Below are 21245 nucleotides of genomic sequence, written 5' to 3' on the forward strand. Positions count from 1 at the left end.
GTCTGGGGAAGAAGCTGCATTGTTCCATTACTTTAACTGGGACCAAACACAGGGAGATTGATTTTTCACAAACTTAGGAAGTGATTAGCTTCAGAATAACAGAATCAATTAGGCTAGAAAAGACCTGTGAGGTCATCTAGTCCAACTTGTGAGTAAACATCACCTTGTAAGCTAGACCAAAGCACTAAGTGCTACATCCAGCCTTTCCTTAAGGACCTCCAGGGACACTGACTCCACCACCACGTCGGGCAGGTGTGGTGGTTGTTTAAGCAAGCTTAACAGACTCATTCACACTCACAGCAGTCCATTCTAGTGTATAATCATCTTCTCTGCGGAGGATTTCCTCCAACTGTCCCACCAAAGCCTGGCGCAGTTTGAGACCGTGTCCTCTCGCTCGTTGCGTGGGAGAAGAGGCCGACCCCCACCCGCCTACACCCTCCTTTCAGGTGGTTCCAGAGTGATAAGGTTTCCCAGAGTCTCCTTTTCTCCAGGCTAAACACCCCCAGCTCCCTCAGCCTCTCCTCACAGGACTTGTGCTCCAGATCCTTCCCCAGCTCCGCTGCCCTTCTCCGGACACGATCCAGCCCTCAATGTCCCTCCTGAACGGAGTGGCGCAGGAGCGGCCGCAGCGCTGGAGGAGCGGCCTCAGCAGCGCCGCGTACACGGGACTGTCACCCCGGCCACACGTACAGGGCTGGCCACGCTGCTGCTGACAGAAGCCACGACGCTGTAAGGAGCAGAGTTTAAGCAGAGATTTAAGAGCAGGTCGCCAGAGCCAACACGCCAGCAAGGGAGGGGGGAAAAAAAAAAAAAGCGTAGGAGCGCGCCAGAGCTGAGCGCAGCTCCACCCGCTCGCCCTGAGACCGCATACCGAAGGCGACCGGGGGACTCAGCAGCGAGGCCAGCCCGGGACTCACCGCTGCCACACGGACACTTGTCCCGCTGGCTGAGAGTGTCGCTGCCCTCCCGCTCCCCGCCCTGCCGTTACCGCCAGCGCCGCCGCCTCCTCGCAATTTCAAATCCGCCCGCCCGGACGTCCCCAGAGCGTCACACGGAACTGCGTCACGGCGGCCGCGGGCTGGGCGGCGCGGCCGGAGGGAACCGAGGGCGGGGGGAGCCGAGGGGCGGGGGGAACCGAGGGGCGGAGGGAGCCGAGGGGCGGGGGGAACCGAGGGAAAGAGGGAACCGAGGGGAAGAGGGAACCGAGGGGCGGGGGGAACCGAGGGGCGGGGGGAACCGAGGGGCGGGGGGAACCGAGGGGCGGAGGGAGCCGAGGGGCGGAGGGAGCCGAGGGGCGGAGGGAACCGAGGGGCGGAGGGAACCGAGGGGCGGAGGGAACCGAGGGGCGGGGGGAACCGAGGGGCGGGGGGAACCGAGGGCGGGGGGAACCGAGGGGCGGGGGGAACCGAGGGGCGGGGGGAACCGAGGGGCGGAGGGAGCCGAGGGGCGGAGGGAGCCGAGGGGTGGAGGGACCCGAGGGGAGGAGGATCCCAGCCCCCGGAAGGGTTTGGGGAAGGACCATGGCGGTACTGCTACATGGCGGCGCCCGCGGTGAGTGGGTGCCAGGCGCTGCCGGGCCACGGCGAGCCCTGGGGTTTTCTCCAGCTGCTGAGAGTTTTCCTGGGGAAAAGCCCGAGCTCTCGGTCCCTGTATGCCCGCGGGGATGGGAGTGGGCGCCTGGCCTCAGCAGTGTAGGACCGCGGCTGCCCCTGCCCTTGTGCCTGTATTACTGCTCCCGGGTGCCGTCATAGTGATCCATATCTCTATATGTATATATGGTGTGTGTGTATATATATGTGTGTGTGTGTAGATACAGTGTATGCATATGTATGTAGTGTGTTTTTGTGTGTGTATATGCATGTAGATGTGTGTTTATGTATGACTACACATAGCGTATGTGTGTGTATATAGTGTGTGCATATATATGGTACATGTAGTCTATATAGCATGTGTGTAACATACATCGTAGATACGTAGTGTAAATGCTTATATACCCAGAGTAAGTCCATACCGTATAAAAGTATTAAAAGTCATATAAAATCTAGTTTCTATGAAATAAGTAGTGGTATAGGGACATACATAATGGAGAAACCGACTGAAGTCAGAAGTTTCAGCAGTGCGCTTTGTGTGTGCATGGGAATGTCTGTCAGAAGGTAGGTGCTAAGTTATTAAACAGTGATAATTCTGTAAGGTGAATTTTATAAAAAATTCCCACAGGAGGAGGTTGCTCCAAGAAGTGTGGATGGTTGGTGAAGGCTGTGGTTTCAGGGAGCTGATTTTTCTTCCTGAAAAGGGGACTTATGATGTCCGTGGTACATCGTCTGACAGCGGGATGGCTTGTGGATCATCTCTCTTTTATCAACCAGTGTGGCTATGAGATCTGTGACTCCTTTGCACACCCTGGTGGTGTCACTCGCAGTACTTCTGTCACATCTACTGAAGACTGTCACAGTATTCCTACTTTTGTTGCTGCCCCCTCAACAAGTGATAGTCCTCCTAATGGTCCTGAAGATGCCATAGAAACAGAAGGTAAAAGAGCAAAGATGAGATACGTGTTTCGGAAGGAGTTCTTTGATATTTCTAAGCCCCATATAGCTGCAGCTCCTGAGGAGCAGCTGTGTCAGGGATGCCCTGAGGTGAGTCTGACAGAAATAAAGGCCAGCAGCGACAGAGAGGAACACCAAGAAGGAGCAAAAAGTGACACTGGAGATTCTCTTGCCACCGCTAGGAAGGTATGTTCTCTGTAACACAGTAAGTTACAGTAATCCCTTGATCACTAATATACTACTAATATTATTTTGCATGCCTGAGTCTTTTGAGGTAGTGTAGAAGAGTGGGAACTTTTGAGGATATTCTTGTGTGCCTCATGTCAGTAATATGCCTTCTGTGTCTCATAAGCAGTGGATTGCTCCCAAAATCTGACACTGGTTGTGGTCAGGTACACAGCCTGAAACTGTGGTGGCTCTTGAGATTGTGCAGATTAGTGAGTTGGGAAGGACAATATGAATTTTCTTTCAGTGTTGTTCAGTGCTGTTCCATGTGGACAAACAAATAAAAGAGTCACTGGTTTAAACCAGTAAGTGTAATCATGAAGACATAGTTAATTTTTTTTTCTTTTATTGGTAAACTGAACTTGGCAGCTGAAACTTTTAGTATGGTCCCAAAGGAGGCGTGAGCACAAACTGTGGACTAGGTACCTTCAGATCCTAGAGCCATGAATTTAAAACAGCTTTAAGGCTATGTATCTTGTGGATGCCTGTAGCAGGTTAGGCATTTTCAGATCTTTTTGCTTATTTGATTTGTACTTGTGATAGAAGAAGAGATTGAAAATTTCTTCCACTTTTAAAGAGTTAAGTTGTATGTTTGATTTTTTTCTCCCTTTTATTTCATCATGAAATGATATGGATTTTTTTGTTATTTTTTGCAAATTCTACAGAAACGTAAAAGAAAATGTGTATTTAACCAAGGTGAGCTGGATGCTTTGGAATACCATTCAAAGGTAAGTTGGAAAAAACTTGTATTTTGCAAGTACGTGCTACTTCACTTTGGGCGTCTGCAGAGTGGAGGGCATGGTTGCAAACAAGTTCTGTTTTTGTAGCTTGTTTCACTGGCGCGAAGAAGGAAAGGGAAAGGAAGGTCAGTCTCTCCAATTCTTACTTGAATTCAGGCTTACAGAGTAGATCTTCTATGTAGATACATGTGAAATTGCATCTGAGACGTTACAAAGAGCTGGAAGCTGCATTCACTAGGTAAATTGGACTGTTATAGACATCTGAACATTATGTTGTGATGAGTTGAATATTAGGAAGTGACTGATTTGAAATTGGCAGCATAACCTGTTCTGAAGATCAGCTCCTCATTGTTTCAGGACACTGTGCTGGAGTTATTCAATGTCTTTGAGACCAAATGTGCTTCAAAATACCTTATTCTGCAACTGAAAAAAAAACAACTTTCACTGACATTTTGTGTTCATTTCGAATGAATTGGAATTCAAGTCTGTATGCTTATGTCAGTGATGTGAAGATACAAGTGAATTACACTGAAGCATAATTGTGAATTGTGGAAATGTGATCTGTAGGTCATGTTTGATGTATTCTACTGCTTTCCCAAATAGTGGTGTGAACATGAGCTAGGAGCTACACTTGTTTTCTTTCCTTTGACAAAGGTTTTAGTCATATTGGGCTTTTTTGCTTAAATCCATTCCACTTGAACTACATTTGGATGACTACACTTTTTTCTTTTACATGGCAACAATTTTGTAGTAAACAAGTACAGCTTGCTGATACAGTGTAGAGGTCCTGTGATTATTTTTGTGAATAAGCTGTGCATGTGCAGAATCACCTTAAAAGAGAAAACTTTGGAGTTCAGCATCAACATGAGTATGAAGATATTAAGGCTAATATAAAATCATTCAACAGTAGAAATAAGGAAAGAAATGAAGAGAAAAAGTTTGATGTCTCGGAGGCTTGTGTAACTTCAAATGATATTTGATTAATATGTGGAGAAGACAGAGTTTGGAAAAATCTGTGACCTCATTTAGCCTCTTATATCATTCACAGATTAGAAAGTATTTGATTTTTACTGTATTTGTGTTGTTAAAGGTTATAGCTCTGCAAGTCAATCGAGATTATTTTGGCACTTATTTATGTAGACTTGACAAAATAAAACCAAACAACCCCAATTTTGTTTCTGAAAGTAAATCTATGAATTTCAGTTTAATCCATTTATGAATTTCAGTCAGTGTCAATGTAGGGAACAGTACAAAATATGCTAAATTCCTTCAGCAGCCATTTGTTAAAACTCCTACATTGATTGCTTCATAGTCAAGAGACTTTGTCCACTTTGTCCACCTGTAAGTTAACACATGCATCTAAGAAGGTATAATTTCTAAAAATATGTTTAGTAATTCTGTTGAAGCAGTATGAGCTTCTCTTATCAGAAACCTAGCTACTAAAAATCTATGACTCTGTACTCTCTGATATCTGGAGGTGGCACTGTTCAATTATAAAAAAAATCTTTTTCTTCCCCCTGCCACTAATCTGGGAATTATAATAAAGCATATTTTGTAAAACCTTCTTGTAATGTTGAAGATTCTGTAATCAGAAGCTTTTGAAACCATGGTATGTATTTGAAGCCTTTAACAAAGCCACTGTAAATGACAGTGGACAAATGGATAAACCCACCTCACTGACAATCAATATTATAAAGGCTCCATGATTTTGAAATAAAATGGGTCTCTGAATTTTGTGAAGGGAAGGTGCTGAAGTGAATGACAGTGTATATAGATCCAAGAATTGTGTCATCCTGGACTGACTAGCAGGCTACTTGAGAGGTTTTCCACTTAGAAAAGTTGCAAAAATCAAATACTGATACTTTAATTTGATTTACTGGTTGTACTTCTGTATTACTGAAAAATGCATAAACTATTGTTTTATGAAGTGAATTGAAATGTGGAAAAGGACTAATTTTTAGATCCCAGTATACATTTCAATTGAAAATATGTTCATGGGCACAGTAACTGGAAATTAAATTAGAATTTTAAATTCGGCTTCAGATAATTGCTTTGAAATGTGTGTTTGGTTGAGACAATAGTATTCCACATCTGTTGTCTGAAATGTTTTATTCAGTAGTTTCTTGCTCTTTCTTTCTCCAGCCTTCTAATTACTGTAACTTTACCAAAAAATGAAAACCAACAACAGAAGTTAGCACGGTGTCCTGCTTTTGGCTGGGATAGAGTTAGTTTTCTACTTGATAGCTGGATAGGTGATGCAGAGTGGGAATGCTCCAAATGAAAAATGAACCCAGGTTTTTTAAAAAGCCCCAGAGCCAATGTATTGGAAGCTAAGGGTAGATGAGTTGCCCAAATGTCTGCACCCAGCTGCAGCTGCTTTGTCCCTTCCAGCCTGATCAGGATAGATCAGAAAACATCAAGGATTGTTATTTTGGGTTTAGCATGACGATTATGTTGACAGCAACAATTCAAACATCAGTGTGTTAAGCGGTGCTTACCCTAAGTCAAGGAATTTTCAGTTTCCCATGCTCTGCCAGCAGGCAGGTGCACAAAGGAAGCTGGGAGGGAACATGGCCAGGACAGGTGACCTGAATTGGCCAAGGGGTTATTCCATGCATGGGATGTCACGCTCACTGTATAAACAGTGGGAGTTGGCCTGGAGCCATGGATTTGCTACTAAGAGGTGGGCTGGACATCAGGCAGCAGGTGGTGAGCGATTGTATTGTGCGTCAGTTGTTTCTCTTGGGTCGTACTTCTCTTTCTCTCACTTTTTAATAATGAAAATACTGATAATAATTCATTTTGTTTCCATTTTTAAACTGTTCTTATAGTAGCCCACAAGGTTTGCTTTTATCTTTGGATTCTTCTCCCCACCAGGGATTTGGAGGCATGTGGTGTGAGTGAATGGCTGTGTGGTATGTGGATGCCAGCTGGAGTTTAGACCAAGCACATGCCTTATGATCATGCCTTTGTAGCTTTTGAGCCAATGATCTCAGTAACTGGCAAGGATCCTTTTCCCTGCCTGCAGATTGAAAATGTTTTGATTTCAGTTGCATTCCCTGGTAAAGTAGATACTTGAAAGATTTTTTTTTTTTTTTTTTTTTTTTTTTTTTTTTTTTTTTTTTTTTTTTTTTTTTGGCACCATACAGGTCAGGAAGCTAATTTGGGAAGGCACTTTGCATTTAGTCCAAGAGGGACTCAAAAGTGGTTTTCTTCACCATACTACTGCAGAACTCAGTTGCAGGAAGAATAATGTTCCTCAAGGCATTGTGTGTGGATTGGCTGAATTATGTGAAATGGCAAAGCAGTTTCCAGCTGTGAATGGAAGTGACCATCAAGCTGTATGTGTCCTAGAAGAGGAAACATCTAGTGCAGAGCAGGACTTGCTTTCGTGTGTTATGGAAAACAGCTCAAACTATGCAAAGATAATTGTGTTAATGGGGCAGAAATATTTGGTACCACCAAAAAGCAGTTTCCTCTTATCTGATATTTCATGTTTACATCCTCTGCTGAACTGTAAGTATCTTTAGGTGTTAGAATTTACCCCCTTTTTCCTGCCCAAGAGGGGCAGTTTAATGTCAAGATGACTCAATGTGTTAATTTCAACATACAGCATCACACTGATAGCAAATGCTGCTGCAGGCTTTCAGGGTGATATTTCTAACTTTCTGCAAAGACTTTCCAAGGAATCTTGAGTGATTAGGAAATTGTGTCATGAGGGAATTATTTGTCTCCAGGAGGCTCCTTTAGAAATCTCATCCAAAATGTTTGTGAGGGTGTTCTGAGCCGCTGTCTGCATAGAAGTCATATGAACACATTGAACTGGGACTAGCTGTGCTGCTGATTCCCTGTCCCATGGGATGAGCCTTTAGCATAGGTAGGTCCATGCTGCTGCTGAAGTGGTGGTCCTGCTGTCTTGTGTTTTAGCTAGATTAGACCATGAGGGAGAGATGAGATAATGCACCTTAAAGCAAATCTTCACTTACAGACGCATCCTGTTCAGTGGCAGGGTCTTTTTGGATTGGAATAAACTGGTTGTGGAACAAAGCCCGGTATCCCTCAGGGAAGATAACAATTTGAGAGGCTGTTGCACGCAGCTGGAGGGCAGCATCACTTTAGCAAGACCACCAGTAAGCACGCATGACTTGACTCTTCAGCTGCTGTGTTTCACAGCTGAGGGTATTGGCTTATGCAAAAGTCAGTGACAGGGAAATGGGGGGATTTTAGAATAAATAAGTCCTTTGTAAAAGTGGATCAAAAGCTACCTGAGCCACTATCCTCAGCCCTAAGCTGACAGCATGCATCAGTCTTCAGTGCCATTGCATTAGCTTTCAAATTTGCCTTCATTATTATTATTATTACTGTTATTTTTATTACTATCAGTCACAGACAGGCTTTATCAGACAGTCTTACATGGAAGATGTTGCCTGTGAGCATGAGCTGGGCATTACTGCTCTGCCCTCTAGTCAGTAATTTGAGATTTTTTTAATTGCGCATGAAAAGACAGGAAGCATATGTAACTTAGATATCATATTTTTAATTTTTTTTTATTGAGAAGATATTCAGGAGGTAGAATCTTGCTATCTAATTAACAATTTTGCATTTGAAGTCCAGAATCTAGTTAGTTAGATATTTTCATGTATAGGAAAGAAAGAATATTATTATCACTCTGCTGCCACTCTGCACAGTTGAGCATGTAAGATTCTCCAAGGAGTTACAGAGCAGTCCAAGAAATCTGAGCAAATGCTTTTGAAATAAACAACAGTGAATGTTAACATAATGCCCTGACTGTAGCCTTTTTGACCCTGACTTGACTAAGTCAGCTGTCCATTCTAATTATTATTTTTCTCCTTCCCTTTCACCTGCCAAAAGACAAATAATTCTTGCTGGTCAGTCCACTGTAAGGATAACACCTCCAGTGTTAAATGAATAAGATGCAGTAATCACATTTTGTGAACATCAAATACTAAGCTGTTTTTCTTACCGTTAGAGTCAATGAAAGAACAGATACATTCTCTGGAGAAATAAAATTGGGGAGTTCTGTTTTTTTATAGATGTGTTCTGTATCTTCTATCCTCCAGCTAAAATAAACTCAGCTTCTCCCATGAAAACTCTTTCAGTTCTTTAACTCTTGTTCATTGATTCTTGTTTTGTACGATATGTCTAGCTATCTATCTCTCCTTACCTCCAGTAGTGGAAAACAGTTTTCTAGGGCTGGCTTGAAGCTCTACACGTCCATGTTGGCCTGATAAAAGACCAAACAGGACAGGAATCTTGCATTCAGGGCCATAACTTTTCACTCAGCTGGGTACTTTATTACATAGCTTCTGTTGGGAAACCTGGTAACATTTTTATTTTTGAGACTTGCACTCTGCTATCCTTTTATTTTCTTGAAAGTCCTAAAGATATTCAAAACTTCTTGGTGGGTAATCAGCTTAAAAATACTGAATTTTCTGGATATAATTATCTGAATTAAAACAAGCATGTCAAAAGTCTTTTAATTTCTTATTTGGAAAGAATAGAATACATTTGCAGTTTTGCTGTATATCTGTATATATATTGTATATATATATAGATAGATATTTTTAATGCTAATTTCCTGTTTTGCCTTTTTTTTTCTTTAATTTCACTTGCCAGACAAGAAAAAATATGATGTAATTGTGATTGATCCACCATGGGAGAACAAGTCTGTTAAAAGGAGTAACAGGTATCTTTTATAGTAAAATCAAAGGAACTTTGCCATCATAGCTTACAAAGGGTAATTAACATTTTAATATATTGATCCAATCCAGGACCAGTATAATGGTGAGGCTGTAGCTTAAAGTTTTAAATATTTTGACACATGCTTACCTTCAAATCTATGGACTGTCTTAGGTACTTCACTGAAATGTGTTGGATACTTGGCATGCAAAATATTTGCAAGAGTAGGTCTTAAGTTACCTAGCTGGTGAATGTTAGTCCTTTACAAAGAATGTATGGATTCAGCTGTTTTGTAGGGTCCAGATCATGCAGATATTACTTTGTAATTAATAGGGTTCCCTCAGTGGGCATAAAGCTAGATAAATGTGTGAGTATTTGCAGGGCTGAAATCTTGCTCACAAGTTTTAGTGGGTTTTTATTTAGTTTGAGGTGTAGCTTAAGCTTCAGTCTAATATTTAGAAGAACATCATAATGCAGCCGTAAAATCCTCTAGTGCAGTAGGAACTCTGAGTACTGTAGTTTATGAAGTCATTAACTTAAATTTTTATGGGCTTCCTCCACTGCTGAGTAAGATCATGTTTATGCCAGTGGAGTCCTCTTGATTACCATAGAATTGTGTCTATTTGAAAGAAGGGTATACAGGAAATATGGCCTTACAATTTTCTAGAATAAAGTTTGCTGTAACTTTTGAAGCTAGTTATGAAGATATAGTTTGAAGATGCAGAGATTGATGAGTAGGCTTTCCTTTGAAAGCCTTCAGAAACCTCTAGAAACTCTCATTCAAATGTCTTTCTTGAGTATATAAGGTACTCAGAGAAAAATTGTAGTTACTAGCATGAGTTAGTCACCAAGATCCTGTCTCCCTTATAAAATAAAGGCAAAATGTGGAGGAGCTATTGCTGCTCGTAATTATCTTGTTGGCAGCTGATCATTGTGAAAGCATTTCTCACCTGTGTGAATCTTTTTTGCTCTGGATGTTCTAGTCCAGGAGGTATTTTTGATTTTATCCTTGTTTACTCTTTCTCACTGTGGTATTGTGTAGGGTCCTGGCTAAGCACATAGTGGCTGCTGGTTTCCATTAGGCAGTGTGCCAGTATTTTTGGTGCTGCAGTATGTAAGTTTCACGAACTGCAGTTTATTAATAATGTAGAATTGCATGATAAAAAAAAGGTGGAATGGGACAGGATCTGGAAATCAACCTCAGTTCACTGGTGTAGCATTCAGTTAGCTCAGAAAAATGCAGAATGGTTTTGGATAACCTAGAGAACTTCTACCATGGCAGATAATTTAAAAAAATGAACAACTTCTGAAAATAATTGGAGAAATTGTTGTATTTTATGACCTTTAAACTTGCCATTCAAATTAGTGTTGCCCTTGTGACTCACCTGTCATTTTCATTCAGTAAAGAGTTTATTATAAGATGTGAATAGTATTACATTGCCCAAGAAGCTAGTGTTCACTAAATAGCTTAGTTCTGGGACAAAGGTGAGAATACTGAATTACAGCTAACAGTTCTTAAATGAAACATGGGCTTCTAAACTTCTTCATAGTGACACCTCAAAATGCTTTATTTCGAGGGATAGTGCAAATATGTAGTTCAAGGTTCTGCTCAATAAAGTTTAGGTACATACACAAATGAGTTTTATATAAAATCTCTCAGTATTGTCCACTGGGTGTCAGTCTTGAACTGTTTTTTGACCTAGATTGTCAGGACATAATTCTTGAAGTGACTGGTCTGTGTATTTTTTTTTATCCATTTGTGTTGCTTTGCAATTTTTATGGTTGGTATATGCTAATTTGCTTTCTCACTATATTGGCATAGGTACAGCCACTTGTCTTCGTGGCAAATCAAGCAGATTCCTGTACCAGAACTAGCTGCTCCAAATTGTCTTGTAGTCATGTGGGTGACTAATAGACAGAAGCACTTACGTTTTGTTAAGGATGAACTTTATCCTCACTGGTCGGTGAAAACACTTGCTGAGTGGCACTGGGTAAAAGTAAGTTCTCAATTTGTTTTGTTGCTTTCTTGAAGACTGAGAAGACTTACACTGTGACACTTCATGTTCTTCTAATTTGTCTATGTACTACCATGTGCTTCTGTACTTGAAAGCTATGATATTATCAGTATCCTCCTTTTTATAAAGGAAAAGGTCTTGGAAAAATATCAGATAGTAAAACCTTCTACTGTATGTTTTTAACTCTCTTGTGTCAGATTACTACAGCTGGAGAATTTGTATTGCCTTTGGATTCTTTGCACAAAAAACCCTACGAAGTTCTTGTACTGGGGAGAGTTCAAGGAGATGTAAAGGAAGCCTTAAGGTATGTCAGAATATTTATGGTAAATGTCTATTTTTGCAGGATTCTCTTTGTAAGTATCACTTGCTCATAATGCAGTATAATGTCCCAAAATCTTTTGGCTGATTGTGGTTCTAAAAAGACCCTTGTTAGCTTTGGAATAAGAGAGTGCCTTACTGAGATTAAAGAATGGGGCCCTCTCTCTGTTTGCATCTACTGCCTTGGGGAGCTGCCTTGGACAAAAGACAGTTTTGTGGAAGCCTTGTGGACAGGGCTTCCTTTGCTGACAGATTCTCTTGGACCACGAATCCTTGGCACAGGCTGACTCCATTTAGGGGCTGCTGCTGTTGTTTAACACATGAAGACATACAGGCCTGCATTGTTTCTTCTCAGTGGCTTTGCATGGCTATTGTTAACCATGTTTTGTCTAAAGCTTCAATGATTTCGTAAACTGTCATTTTATGTTATGTCTGAGGAACATTTAACTTCCCTGAAGTTTGCGAATAAACATCCTATGTGTTATCTCCTATATATATTGTGTTCAAATATATCTGAAGTAGCTCTGCAAGAGCTGTAGCATCACACTGGGTAGCATTCATTCTCATATTTCTTTTCTTTTCTGATACATATGACAGGAAATCTGAAGGTGTTCTTCCAATTCCAGAGCATCAGTTAATTGTCAGCATACCCTGCAGTCTGCATTCACATAAACCTCCTCTTGCTGGTATGTTTTGGTTTTTTTGCCTAATATTTCTGTAGCACAGTGGACTTGAACATCTCATTCTGCATTTGCCAAGCAATTTTACTCAACAGCACTTGTGGTTCCTCAACATTTCTAAAAGTGTTCTAAAGCACCTCAGCCTTGGTCTCAAAAAATGAATGTGAAAACTAGGACTTCATGTATTACTGTGTGAACATTTTGGGTAGACACGTAGAAAAAATGTTGCCTTTTTCAATTTTTTTCTTTTAAATACTGCAAAAAGAGTTTTACAAATGTGTCATATATGAAATTGTGACAAATGACCTAAAGTACCTTGTGAGGGAGAGAATTTTGGGAACACATAAAATAGGAAAGCAGGAACCTCCTTCATTATTATGTCTTCCTGAAATAAATGTTTACATAGCTGCATGAATTAATGATATGCCTGCAGTGCAATTATGCCTTTAAATCCAAAAAAATAATTATTTTAAGACCACTAATAAGAGGCAACAAATAAGGCATACCCTGCTTATTTATGAGTAGTTGTATTTCACTCACTGAAATTGATGCAGTAATTCCAGCCAGCCAGTTAGTGTGGGTATAAAATCAGCTTTTTAGAGTTAGTCCAAAGAACTGTCCTGGAGCATTTTGACTAATTTCATCAATAGGAAGTGGTACTACTTTCATCATTACAACACCCTAGAACCTTACAAGACTGGTAAAAAATATTTGTAATACCTCTCAAAAAACTATTTCATCCTCCACCAAAGAGGAAGCTCGTGATGAATCTGCAAACATTCCAGGTGTTTCAAATTCACATCAGGAAAGGCAGGTAGAAGAAATGTTTAATGCTCTTGGAGAGGAGAGGTGTCACTCTTTGCTCCTCTGATATGCTTTCCTTTTTCTCTTCCCAAGGGGTAGAACTACTTTTGATCTGAGCAATTGTACCTCCAGGGATGCTTTAAAATCTGTATTTGGGGGCTTGCATTTATTAAATTACCGTATATGTATATATACATACACAAACACACGTACACACTTGTTAAAAAACTAGTAGAAAGGACATACTTTGGTTAGCTAAAAATAGAAAAAAAAGATGGGCTGTTCTAGGAGGATCTTTTTTGCCATCCTGAAGCCACATTTTTAAGAATTAGGGCTACAGCAGGAGGTATATATGTTGATTTAAGGTAATGAACAATGGGGTGGTTATTTATGAGGCTGTCACCTAGGGTTTCTTTAGCAAGCCAATAATTAGCAGCAAACTTGGGCACAAACAGGAAACTCGTGAGGTATCCAAGGGTGCAAACCAGCAGTTTGGATGTATCACAGAAAATTTTAGTGCAACAATGGTCCTCAGAGCAATGCTTTTGTAGGGCAGAATGTAGAAACCATATTGGAGAATTTATAACTTTATAAATAATAACCCTGAGTGGACTTCGAAAGAAAATGTCCTTGCTAATTTCTTGTGTGTATTTCTTGAATCTTCACTTGAGTGATGGGATTTGATACCATTGTGCAGTGTTTGTGTTTCTCTTTGAAAAATGAACTTGCTGTGGAGCAATATGTAAAAGGTTTTTGTGAAAATACATGTATATCCTACAGCTGTTTGGCAGGTCTGTGCAAAATATGGTTATATAATGAAAAGGTAGACCATAAAGCAAAAGCTGATCGCTGATGCTTTGACTTCTGTGCTGTAAAAAGGTGTTGCTTTCATGACCAGGCAATATTCTCAAGCAGCCAGTAGAGAGCAGCTGAGCTACATCCTAGACAGGTTCAGAAGAAATTCGAACAGAAGCAGAGATTTGGCAAGGGGGGAGAAGGATACTTGATGAGTCACACACATTCTTTATGCTTTGTTTAAGTAGTAACAAAGCCAAAAATATTAGTATTTACTGATGCTGTCTGGCACTTTGTTTCTTATTACAACAATAAGGCTTGTATGTTGGTACATATGTAGCCACTTAATGACTGATTATAAGAGTTTATCTCTCTGGGGGAAGAGAAAGATGTAAATTAAAGTAAGCCATCAAAAAGAGATGTTTGTGTTCCTACAGTGCATTTAACCGTGAAATTGCAACTGTAGGGGTTTTTGGTGATGCATGTGCTGTGTTCAATGCTTAGAGCTCTAATATGTCATAGTGAATGTACTTAAGCTGCTTTATGCAAATGTGTTAAAATGAAATTTTATTACTCCAAGTTTTGATTCAAATAACAGCAGGTTTTCTTCCTAATTCAATTCAATGTTGCTCTTAGAGAGCACAAAAGATACTCTGTTACAGATATGTACCAAGTTCTACATAACTTCATTTCAACTTTTTTCCTTTTCCTGTATTATATAGATTGCTCTTGTTATAGCCATTGCTCTTCCAGTTTTTAAGTATATGCATTTATTGTTAGGAAATAATACTGTTGTGTAGGAGTTTGCCTAAAAGCACTGGAATTAATTCTTGCCTATGTTCTAACAAATTTGTATATATTCAGCAGAGCTACGCAATGAAAAGTCATGGGAACTCCCTTGTCCTGTAGCAATGATGGTTTATTAGGCCATGTTATAAAGGTTTTCTTGGAACTAAAAAAAATTAAGGCTTTTTTTCTCATTATATACCTTGTGAGCCCTTGCTGTAAGACTAATTGATAGGTGCATCAGCATCTAGGTTTAACTTGAAGTTCAAGAAAGATGCAGTGCTGTAAAACTATCTTTGGGCTGGATTTCAGATTGTTTTCTGGTCCCACTCTGTTCAGGGTTTAGACAAAGTGGGCAATAAGGACCTCTATATTGCAAACTCCAATTTTGAAGGGCTATTTTAAGCTGAGATAACTTTATGCTTTGTGCTTTGCATGGCTCACTGATCTAGTGGTGAAAAAGCAGACAGTTATTTTCACTTTATATATTCAATTTGTCAATGCAGAACCTGCTTTTTAGGCAGTGTAAGTTCAAACAATAAGGAGAAACTGTTGCTTCTTTAAAAGGTAATTCTTTCTTTTGCTCATTTAAACATGTTTAGGAGCATGCATCTTCAGTATGTGTTTGGGATTAGGAGTATGCAGGTGTGGCAAGTAAGTCTCCTGCCTGACCACTGGATTGCTCTTCAGAATGAAATGGGTTTTCTGGAACTGTCGTGTCTGCCAGCTGGCTTTGTGCTTGCTTCACGTCTTAGAGCATTAGGTGCTCAAGTATAAGTACCTGAGTTGTTGTCATAGTGTTTGTGACACCTGCAAGTGATAAAGAATAGGCTGTTTATCATCTATTTAACCTCTTTCCTGTCAGTGGTATCTGTAAGTGGATAGAAGCAAGAGTGTGCTGGGTTTTATTTTTCAATTTGTGCCATGGTAGGAAAACTCAATACTTAATTTTTCTACTGGTTGAACTCCTCTAAGCTGTTTTCAGGGGAAGAAACCCCATGGGTTTGCTTGGGGGCTGCAGATCAGATCCATGTGTGTTAAGATAGCCTACTGGTGATGTAAAGGTCTAACAGAGAAGACATAATTTGTAACTCAAACACTGATTTTTCATATTTGAAGGAAACCAATGTAATGAGATTTTAAGCCAACAAAATTCAGCTCTTTTGGTATGGTAATTTCATTGCAGCGCAAGTTGCTGCCTGATGTGATTATGTAAATGCCTACAATCTAGCATTGTAGAATCGTACTATAATGTGATCTCAAATTACATGTAATACATCTCTTTTTTTAAAAAAGTCCTCTAAGTTTAAAAAGATGCTGTCTCTGCTGGAAGGAGAGGGAGAGATTCCTGCGACTTCATTTTTAAATTCTGTAACCAAACTGATAGCAAGACTGGCACACATTTTCTGTTTCTGCTGAGCTGATTGGTTTCTTGGCTACTCCTTTTTTGCTTTCTGGTGAGCCCGTCTTTGAGGTTGGTTGAATGTCTGAAGTGTGCTTTTCAAATTTGTTCTTCTAGGCATGAAAGTTGTTGGTGCCTATTAAAACTGCTTTGGATTACTGAACCTAGTGCCATGATGACATTTTTAACTTACAAATTTTAAGATCTACCACCTCTCTGGGAAATCTGTTCAGTGCTTCAGCACCCTCATTGTGAACAATTATTTCCTTATATCTAGTCTGAATTGATCCTATTTTAGTTTAAAACCTCTATTTATCCCTTGTCCTATTGCTGCAGGCCCTGCTCAAATAATGTTCTTGCCTTCTTTCTTATAGGCCCCATTTAAGCATTGAAAAGCCACAGTAAAGTCTCCCTGGAGCCTTTTCATCTTCAAAATGAACAAGCCCAACTCTCAGCTTGTCCTCCTAGGAGAGGTGCTTCAGCCCTCTGATCAAATCGTCAGCAAATTATGCACAAGAAATTCTTATCTTAATGGAGCTGTGAAAAGAACAATAAATTTTACCACTTTTTTTTATTCTGATGGGTTTGCAAAATGGTATTAAGCTGCTACTCATAAGTGGTGTCTAATTAGATGAACTCCCATGACACCAAACAGTGCATGAGTTTTCTGTCAGAATGTACATATTCCTCTAAACTTCCCAGACTCTTCTCTGTGAATGCTAGGTTTGTTTAAACATTTTATCTTGCCTCTAAAAGAAGCAGGTTTTTGGAATGAGATTCCTTCTGGTAGCAGTATTTTTTAGATTAAAAGCTGCCTTGATGATAACCCATCTGAGACATTCATGGGACATTTGTTAAAGATTGGGAGAAGGCGAATTGTTTATTATGCCATGCCAAAATACAATAAAACCTGGAAACACACATTAAAAATATTTACAGAAAATTTCTTAGTATATTGGTGCTTTGGAAGAGGTGATCATGTAGGTAGGAAATGTATCTGGGGTTAGTGTTGGGAAAGATGGGACAGGATGGGCTTATGGATATGATTGTCTGGTGAGAAATACTGGAGATGTAAAACCTGTGAGTGAAATAGAAATGAAGGTCAGCTTTGAGATGTAGGCATGGCAGGCAGGAAGACGGTGATTAACTGGAGGTGGGTTGAAAGGCAGAAAACAAAAGGACCCAAGAATGCAGCCCCTCTCCACCCTGCCAAGGCATCAAGGAAAAGGTAGATAAGAAAAGTAGTCTTTAGAGTTTAGAATATAGGATCATATGGTAATTTAGTAGTTCTCATAAGTTGCCTGCAAAGTTTGTAGGTTTTGTATCTTGCGCCGGTTGGTCACTGTAAATTAGAGTATTCAACCAAAAAGAGATATAATGTGTTGTAAGAAGGTCCTCACTCTTCTTCTTTTTCTTCTACCTCCCTCTCTCTTACCGTTCTGACCCCAGCACTCTTCTTACCTCTCTTACCCCTCTTAGCTTTTTTGCCTCCCTTACCTCATACCACCTCTCTCTCTCTCTCCCTCTCTCTTTGGGGCTTTGCTTCAGCCGAGGCTGGTGGCTGAAAGCAGGCCCTGTTACCCACGACCCTTGTAATAAAGCCACATGTTTCTAGAATATCTCAGGTCTGCAGAGTTCCTTCTCCCTGCTGTCCACAGATGCCCCTACAGGTTGGCCAGCACTAGAAAGTGAGGTGGGTGCTCATCTTTCTGCAACAGGAGCGATCCATGACCTGATCAGCTGGGGTCTCACATGGGACATCTGTGACTGGCAAGCTTGATGCAAAAAGTCAATACTTGGATTGCACCAAAAAAAGAGAAAAAAAAAAATTTCTTCTCTCATACTTCAGTGTATGCTGACTGGATGTGTTGTTTGTTTCTGCTTTTGCAATGATCATATCTGAAGAGACTGAATGAGGCAGCAAAATGTTGGATTAATAAGCTTTATTTTTAAGTGACACAGATTCAGAAATCACTGGCAGATCTGATTCAAAAGTGACCAAGGTATCCTTTGGAAAGGGATATGTTTCCATAATTTTTCTTCTTTTATCTTCAGCAGCAAAACAAAAAACTTAACATGCAATTTTTAATATAGATAAGTTTCTCAGTCTTTCTGCCTTCTCTGTCTTGGGTGCTCCTTAAACCCTTGCTTTTCTCATGCTTCTTTTTGTACACAAAAATATTTTTGTAAACATTTCATGAAATGTAGTTAAGGAGTTGCTTGAACCAGCCACAGACTAAATGGCTCTGTATGACAAGTAACACATTTAACAATAAACTCTTTGCAATAATGCAAGATCTTTTCAAGATCTTTTCAAGCAAAATGCAAGATCTTGTTCTATCACTCCAAGAATACCAGTCATGATCAGTGACTCAGTTGATGTTAGTGACAGGCATTTTTATACTTGGATTTAGGCAGTAAAAATGTCTAACTGTAAAAGAAGTTTGAGATTTATGTTACTGAATAACAGTAACAGTATTAGAAATGTCTTTTCAGTTGCCAGGTTGATATTGGGGTAAAAAGTTTCTGCATTTTTATAGCACTTCTAGTGCTATTATTATTTAACTGGTGTTTCTTATTTTATTTTTTAACAGTTATCATTACAAAAATACTTTTAACCTCTTTAAAGTACTGGGGAAAAGAGTGCGGTTGTAATTAAGAAAAGGGTTTATTCATTTATTTATTTTTAGAAGTATTGTCCCCATGTTATTGGTGCTAAGTGATGCTTTAGGAGGTGTTTGGTTGATATTAGTAAAAAATTCAGAACTCATCTATGTAGAGGCTGAAATAAATCCTCCTTCCCTTTCTCTAAATGAAAACCAATAAATCAAGGCTATTGAAGGCCTTGACAGTACTGTTCTGAATCTCAAGGGCACTTATTTAAAATTACTTTCTCACTATAAATAGTCCAGCTGTTTGATGAAACCTCTGAAATTAATTTGCTGTCTCTCCCTTTTTTAATGAAACATCCATTTTTTCATCTGCTAGCATCACAGGGGGAGTTTTTACTTGTTTACTGTTGTTATTTGTACCATTGTCATTGTTGTTTTCTTTTTTTTTTTCTCTTGCACAGCAGTTCTGGCAGAGTTTATCAAGCCAGATGTGGAGTGCTTGGAGTTGTTTGCTCGCAACCTGCAGCCTGGCTGGACCAGCTGGGGAAATGAGGTCTTGAAGTTTCAGCACATTGATTATTTCACTCTTCTGCAGAATGAAAACTGAGCTGGGTCTTTGATATCTATACCTTCTGAAATCCCACATCTTCCCAGGGGGCTCTTGAACTTAACTTTATTACTGATAGTGCACCTAAAGGTAACAAAAGTAAAACCAATTGCATTTTAGTTAGAATTCTTTAAGTTATAGGATATCTTTTTAATACTATCACCCCTCTGTGCAAGGTGGTCCCTTGTTTTGATGATCTGAACATATTTAAATACTGATATTGTTACAAAAAATCAGCAAAGATAAAACTGCTTGACAGCCGTGTAGCATTAAGAAGCTGGCATTCTTTGTTTGGCTGGATGTATGAGGAAGTATCTCCTCTGAAATATTGTGTATGCTGATTGCAGAGAAAGCTTCTGTTTATATACTGTATTTTACATATACTTTCATTTACCTTGCTGAATAGCACACAGATTGTAATAATTTCTCCAAAATCATTAACATATGTTCCCTCTCTTTGCACATGTGTTCTTCTGTCTCAGGGGTTTCTTTGGTGGTTCCTGGTGGTCAGTCACCCCAAAATCATATTTGACCATCCAGTGAACTGGTAAAATGTTGGCATAACTGGGCTGGTTACTATGCAGTTTTCCTTCTTGGTCAACGTTTAACATGACCCTAGAGAGTAAGGGTTGTGTGGTTCTATAGGCTTGTGGTTTTTGAAGAGTAATCACATTAACCCGCCAGGGGCAAACAATTCTTCATCTGCCAACAATGTTAGAGTGTAAGCTCATCTGTGTTCTTTTTCAAACCTCAAGAAAAGAAAGATATTCTAAAGTGTTCTCACTGCAGCTGTCAAATCTGAGCTGATAGTACATTGATACAGCTGTACTGTAGCTCTGTTGTTTTTAAAGAATTATAATGTATTGTTTTTAAAGAGTCAGTGGAAGTAAACAGTTCTGAATGATGCTTGTTTTCTTAAAGATTTTTTTGCAAAACAATGGATTTTCAACTAAAATAGTTATGAAGGCAGTGTATTTTCCTACTTGTTTATTTGTGTCTGTCTGCCTCAGAGAAAATGAAAGGAGCAGTGCTTATGGTTATTGGCATATGAATTCTTGACTGACCATAATCTATGTATAATTATACTTCTAAAACAATTGGCAATTCTCTCTTTGTGTATATGGTGTTAATTTGTTGAATACATTGTAAATGATTGGTCTCAACATCTTAAAAATTCTGAAATTTTAAAAGAATGTATATATTTAAAGAAATATCTCTCTTTATGTTTTGGAACATTATAAAGTCATGCCAGTGAGCTGTATTTTTCAGCTAACATAAGAATGATCCATTTAAAAAAAAATTAAAGAATAGTACACTTTGTGTATCCTTTGCTATGCTTAGATTTAGTTTGAAAAATACAAAGAAAATGTAATAAGGCCTCTGCCACTTACTCATTTGCAGCAGTAGAGGCAGAGGTGCTGGACAAACTGATTTTCCTTATGGTAGGCTCCTGAGTTCTGACTATTTATAGTGGAGAACAGAATGCGTTGCCTAACTTCTTTACCTTCATTTCCATTTTGATAGCATGGTGAGCTGTGAAGATTTTTTTAAGTTAAACCTCAAATGTTAGCAGAAGATTTTTTTATAATTTTGTAATAAAAATGAAGATAAAATCTTGTGTCTTATTTGCAGACCCAGTTTCTGTATTACTGTTCAGTTTCATGTTTTGCCTATTGGAGCAGTGTCGTTAATAAAACAAGGAAAATTCTTTTTTCTCCCTCCTACAACAGTTAAACATATACTCAAAATACATAAATAATGTAACAGTGGAACAGTATTGTAACAGTAGTTACCCAAGAAAACATTTCTTGCTACACGATTTTGTTTATTTTGCATTTTAAACTGGCAGTAGGTAAGCAATCTTAGCTACAGCTACAAGGGATAGAAGATCCTTTATTTGCTTTTAGTTTTATACGACATTTCCTACCTGGAACTTCTGCTTCCCCAGTCAGAATTCCCCTGCCCTCCCAAGATGCTCTCATCTAGTACTAAACGATGTATGGGACTCAAGCATG

General features: G+C 39.5%; 1 protein-coding gene across 4 annotated transcripts; it reads left to right on the forward strand.

Moving 5' to 3' along the window:
• Nucleotides 1-1479: 1479 nt before the first annotated feature.
• On the forward strand, nt 1480-20843 carry METTL4 (methyltransferase 4, N6-adenosine). Of its 4 annotated transcripts, none has more exons than XM_066329553.1 (9): nt 1480-1551; nt 2218-2732; nt 3437-3499; nt 6661-7027; nt 9149-9218; nt 11034-11208; nt 11424-11530; nt 12142-12230; nt 19085-20843. In XM_066329553.1, exons 2-9 carry the CDS (start codon nt 2301-2303, stop codon nt 19228-19230), a joined length of 1449 nt encoding a protein of 482 aa, XP_066185650.1. In that variant the 5' UTR covers nt 1480-1551; nt 2218-2300; the 3' UTR covers nt 19231-20843. The 4 variants fall into 4 exon arrangements, with proteins under 4 accessions (XP_066185650.1, XP_066185663.1, XP_066185668.1 ...); XM_066329566.1 differs by having other exon boundaries at nt 19088-20843; XM_066329571.1 differs by lacking the exon at nt 19085-20843 and adding an exon at nt 16386-17048.
• Nucleotides 20844-21245: the final 402 nt, after the last annotated feature.

The sequence above is a fragment of the Sylvia atricapilla genome, chromosome 1 (assembly GCF_009819655.1).
Source record: "Sylvia atricapilla isolate bSylAtr1 chromosome 1, bSylAtr1.pri, whole genome shotgun sequence".
Taxonomy (NCBI): Eukaryota; Metazoa; Chordata; class Aves; order Passeriformes; family Sylviidae; genus Sylvia; species Sylvia atricapilla.

Bases quoted from the DNA above. Each gene is read 5' to 3' on its own strand.
- METTL4 (XM_066329553.1), top strand. From the start codon at position 2,301: ATGATGTCCGTGGTACATCGTCTGACAGCGGGATGGCTTGTGGATCAT. The intron at 2,733-3,436 runs GTATGTTCTCTG...CAAATTCTACAG, and splicing joins CTCTTGCCACCGCTAGGAAG to AAACGTAAAAGAAAATGTGT. The intron at 11,531-12,141 runs GTATGTCAGAAT...TACATATGACAG, and splicing joins GATGTAAAGGAAGCCTTAAG to GAAATCTGAAGGTGTTCTTC.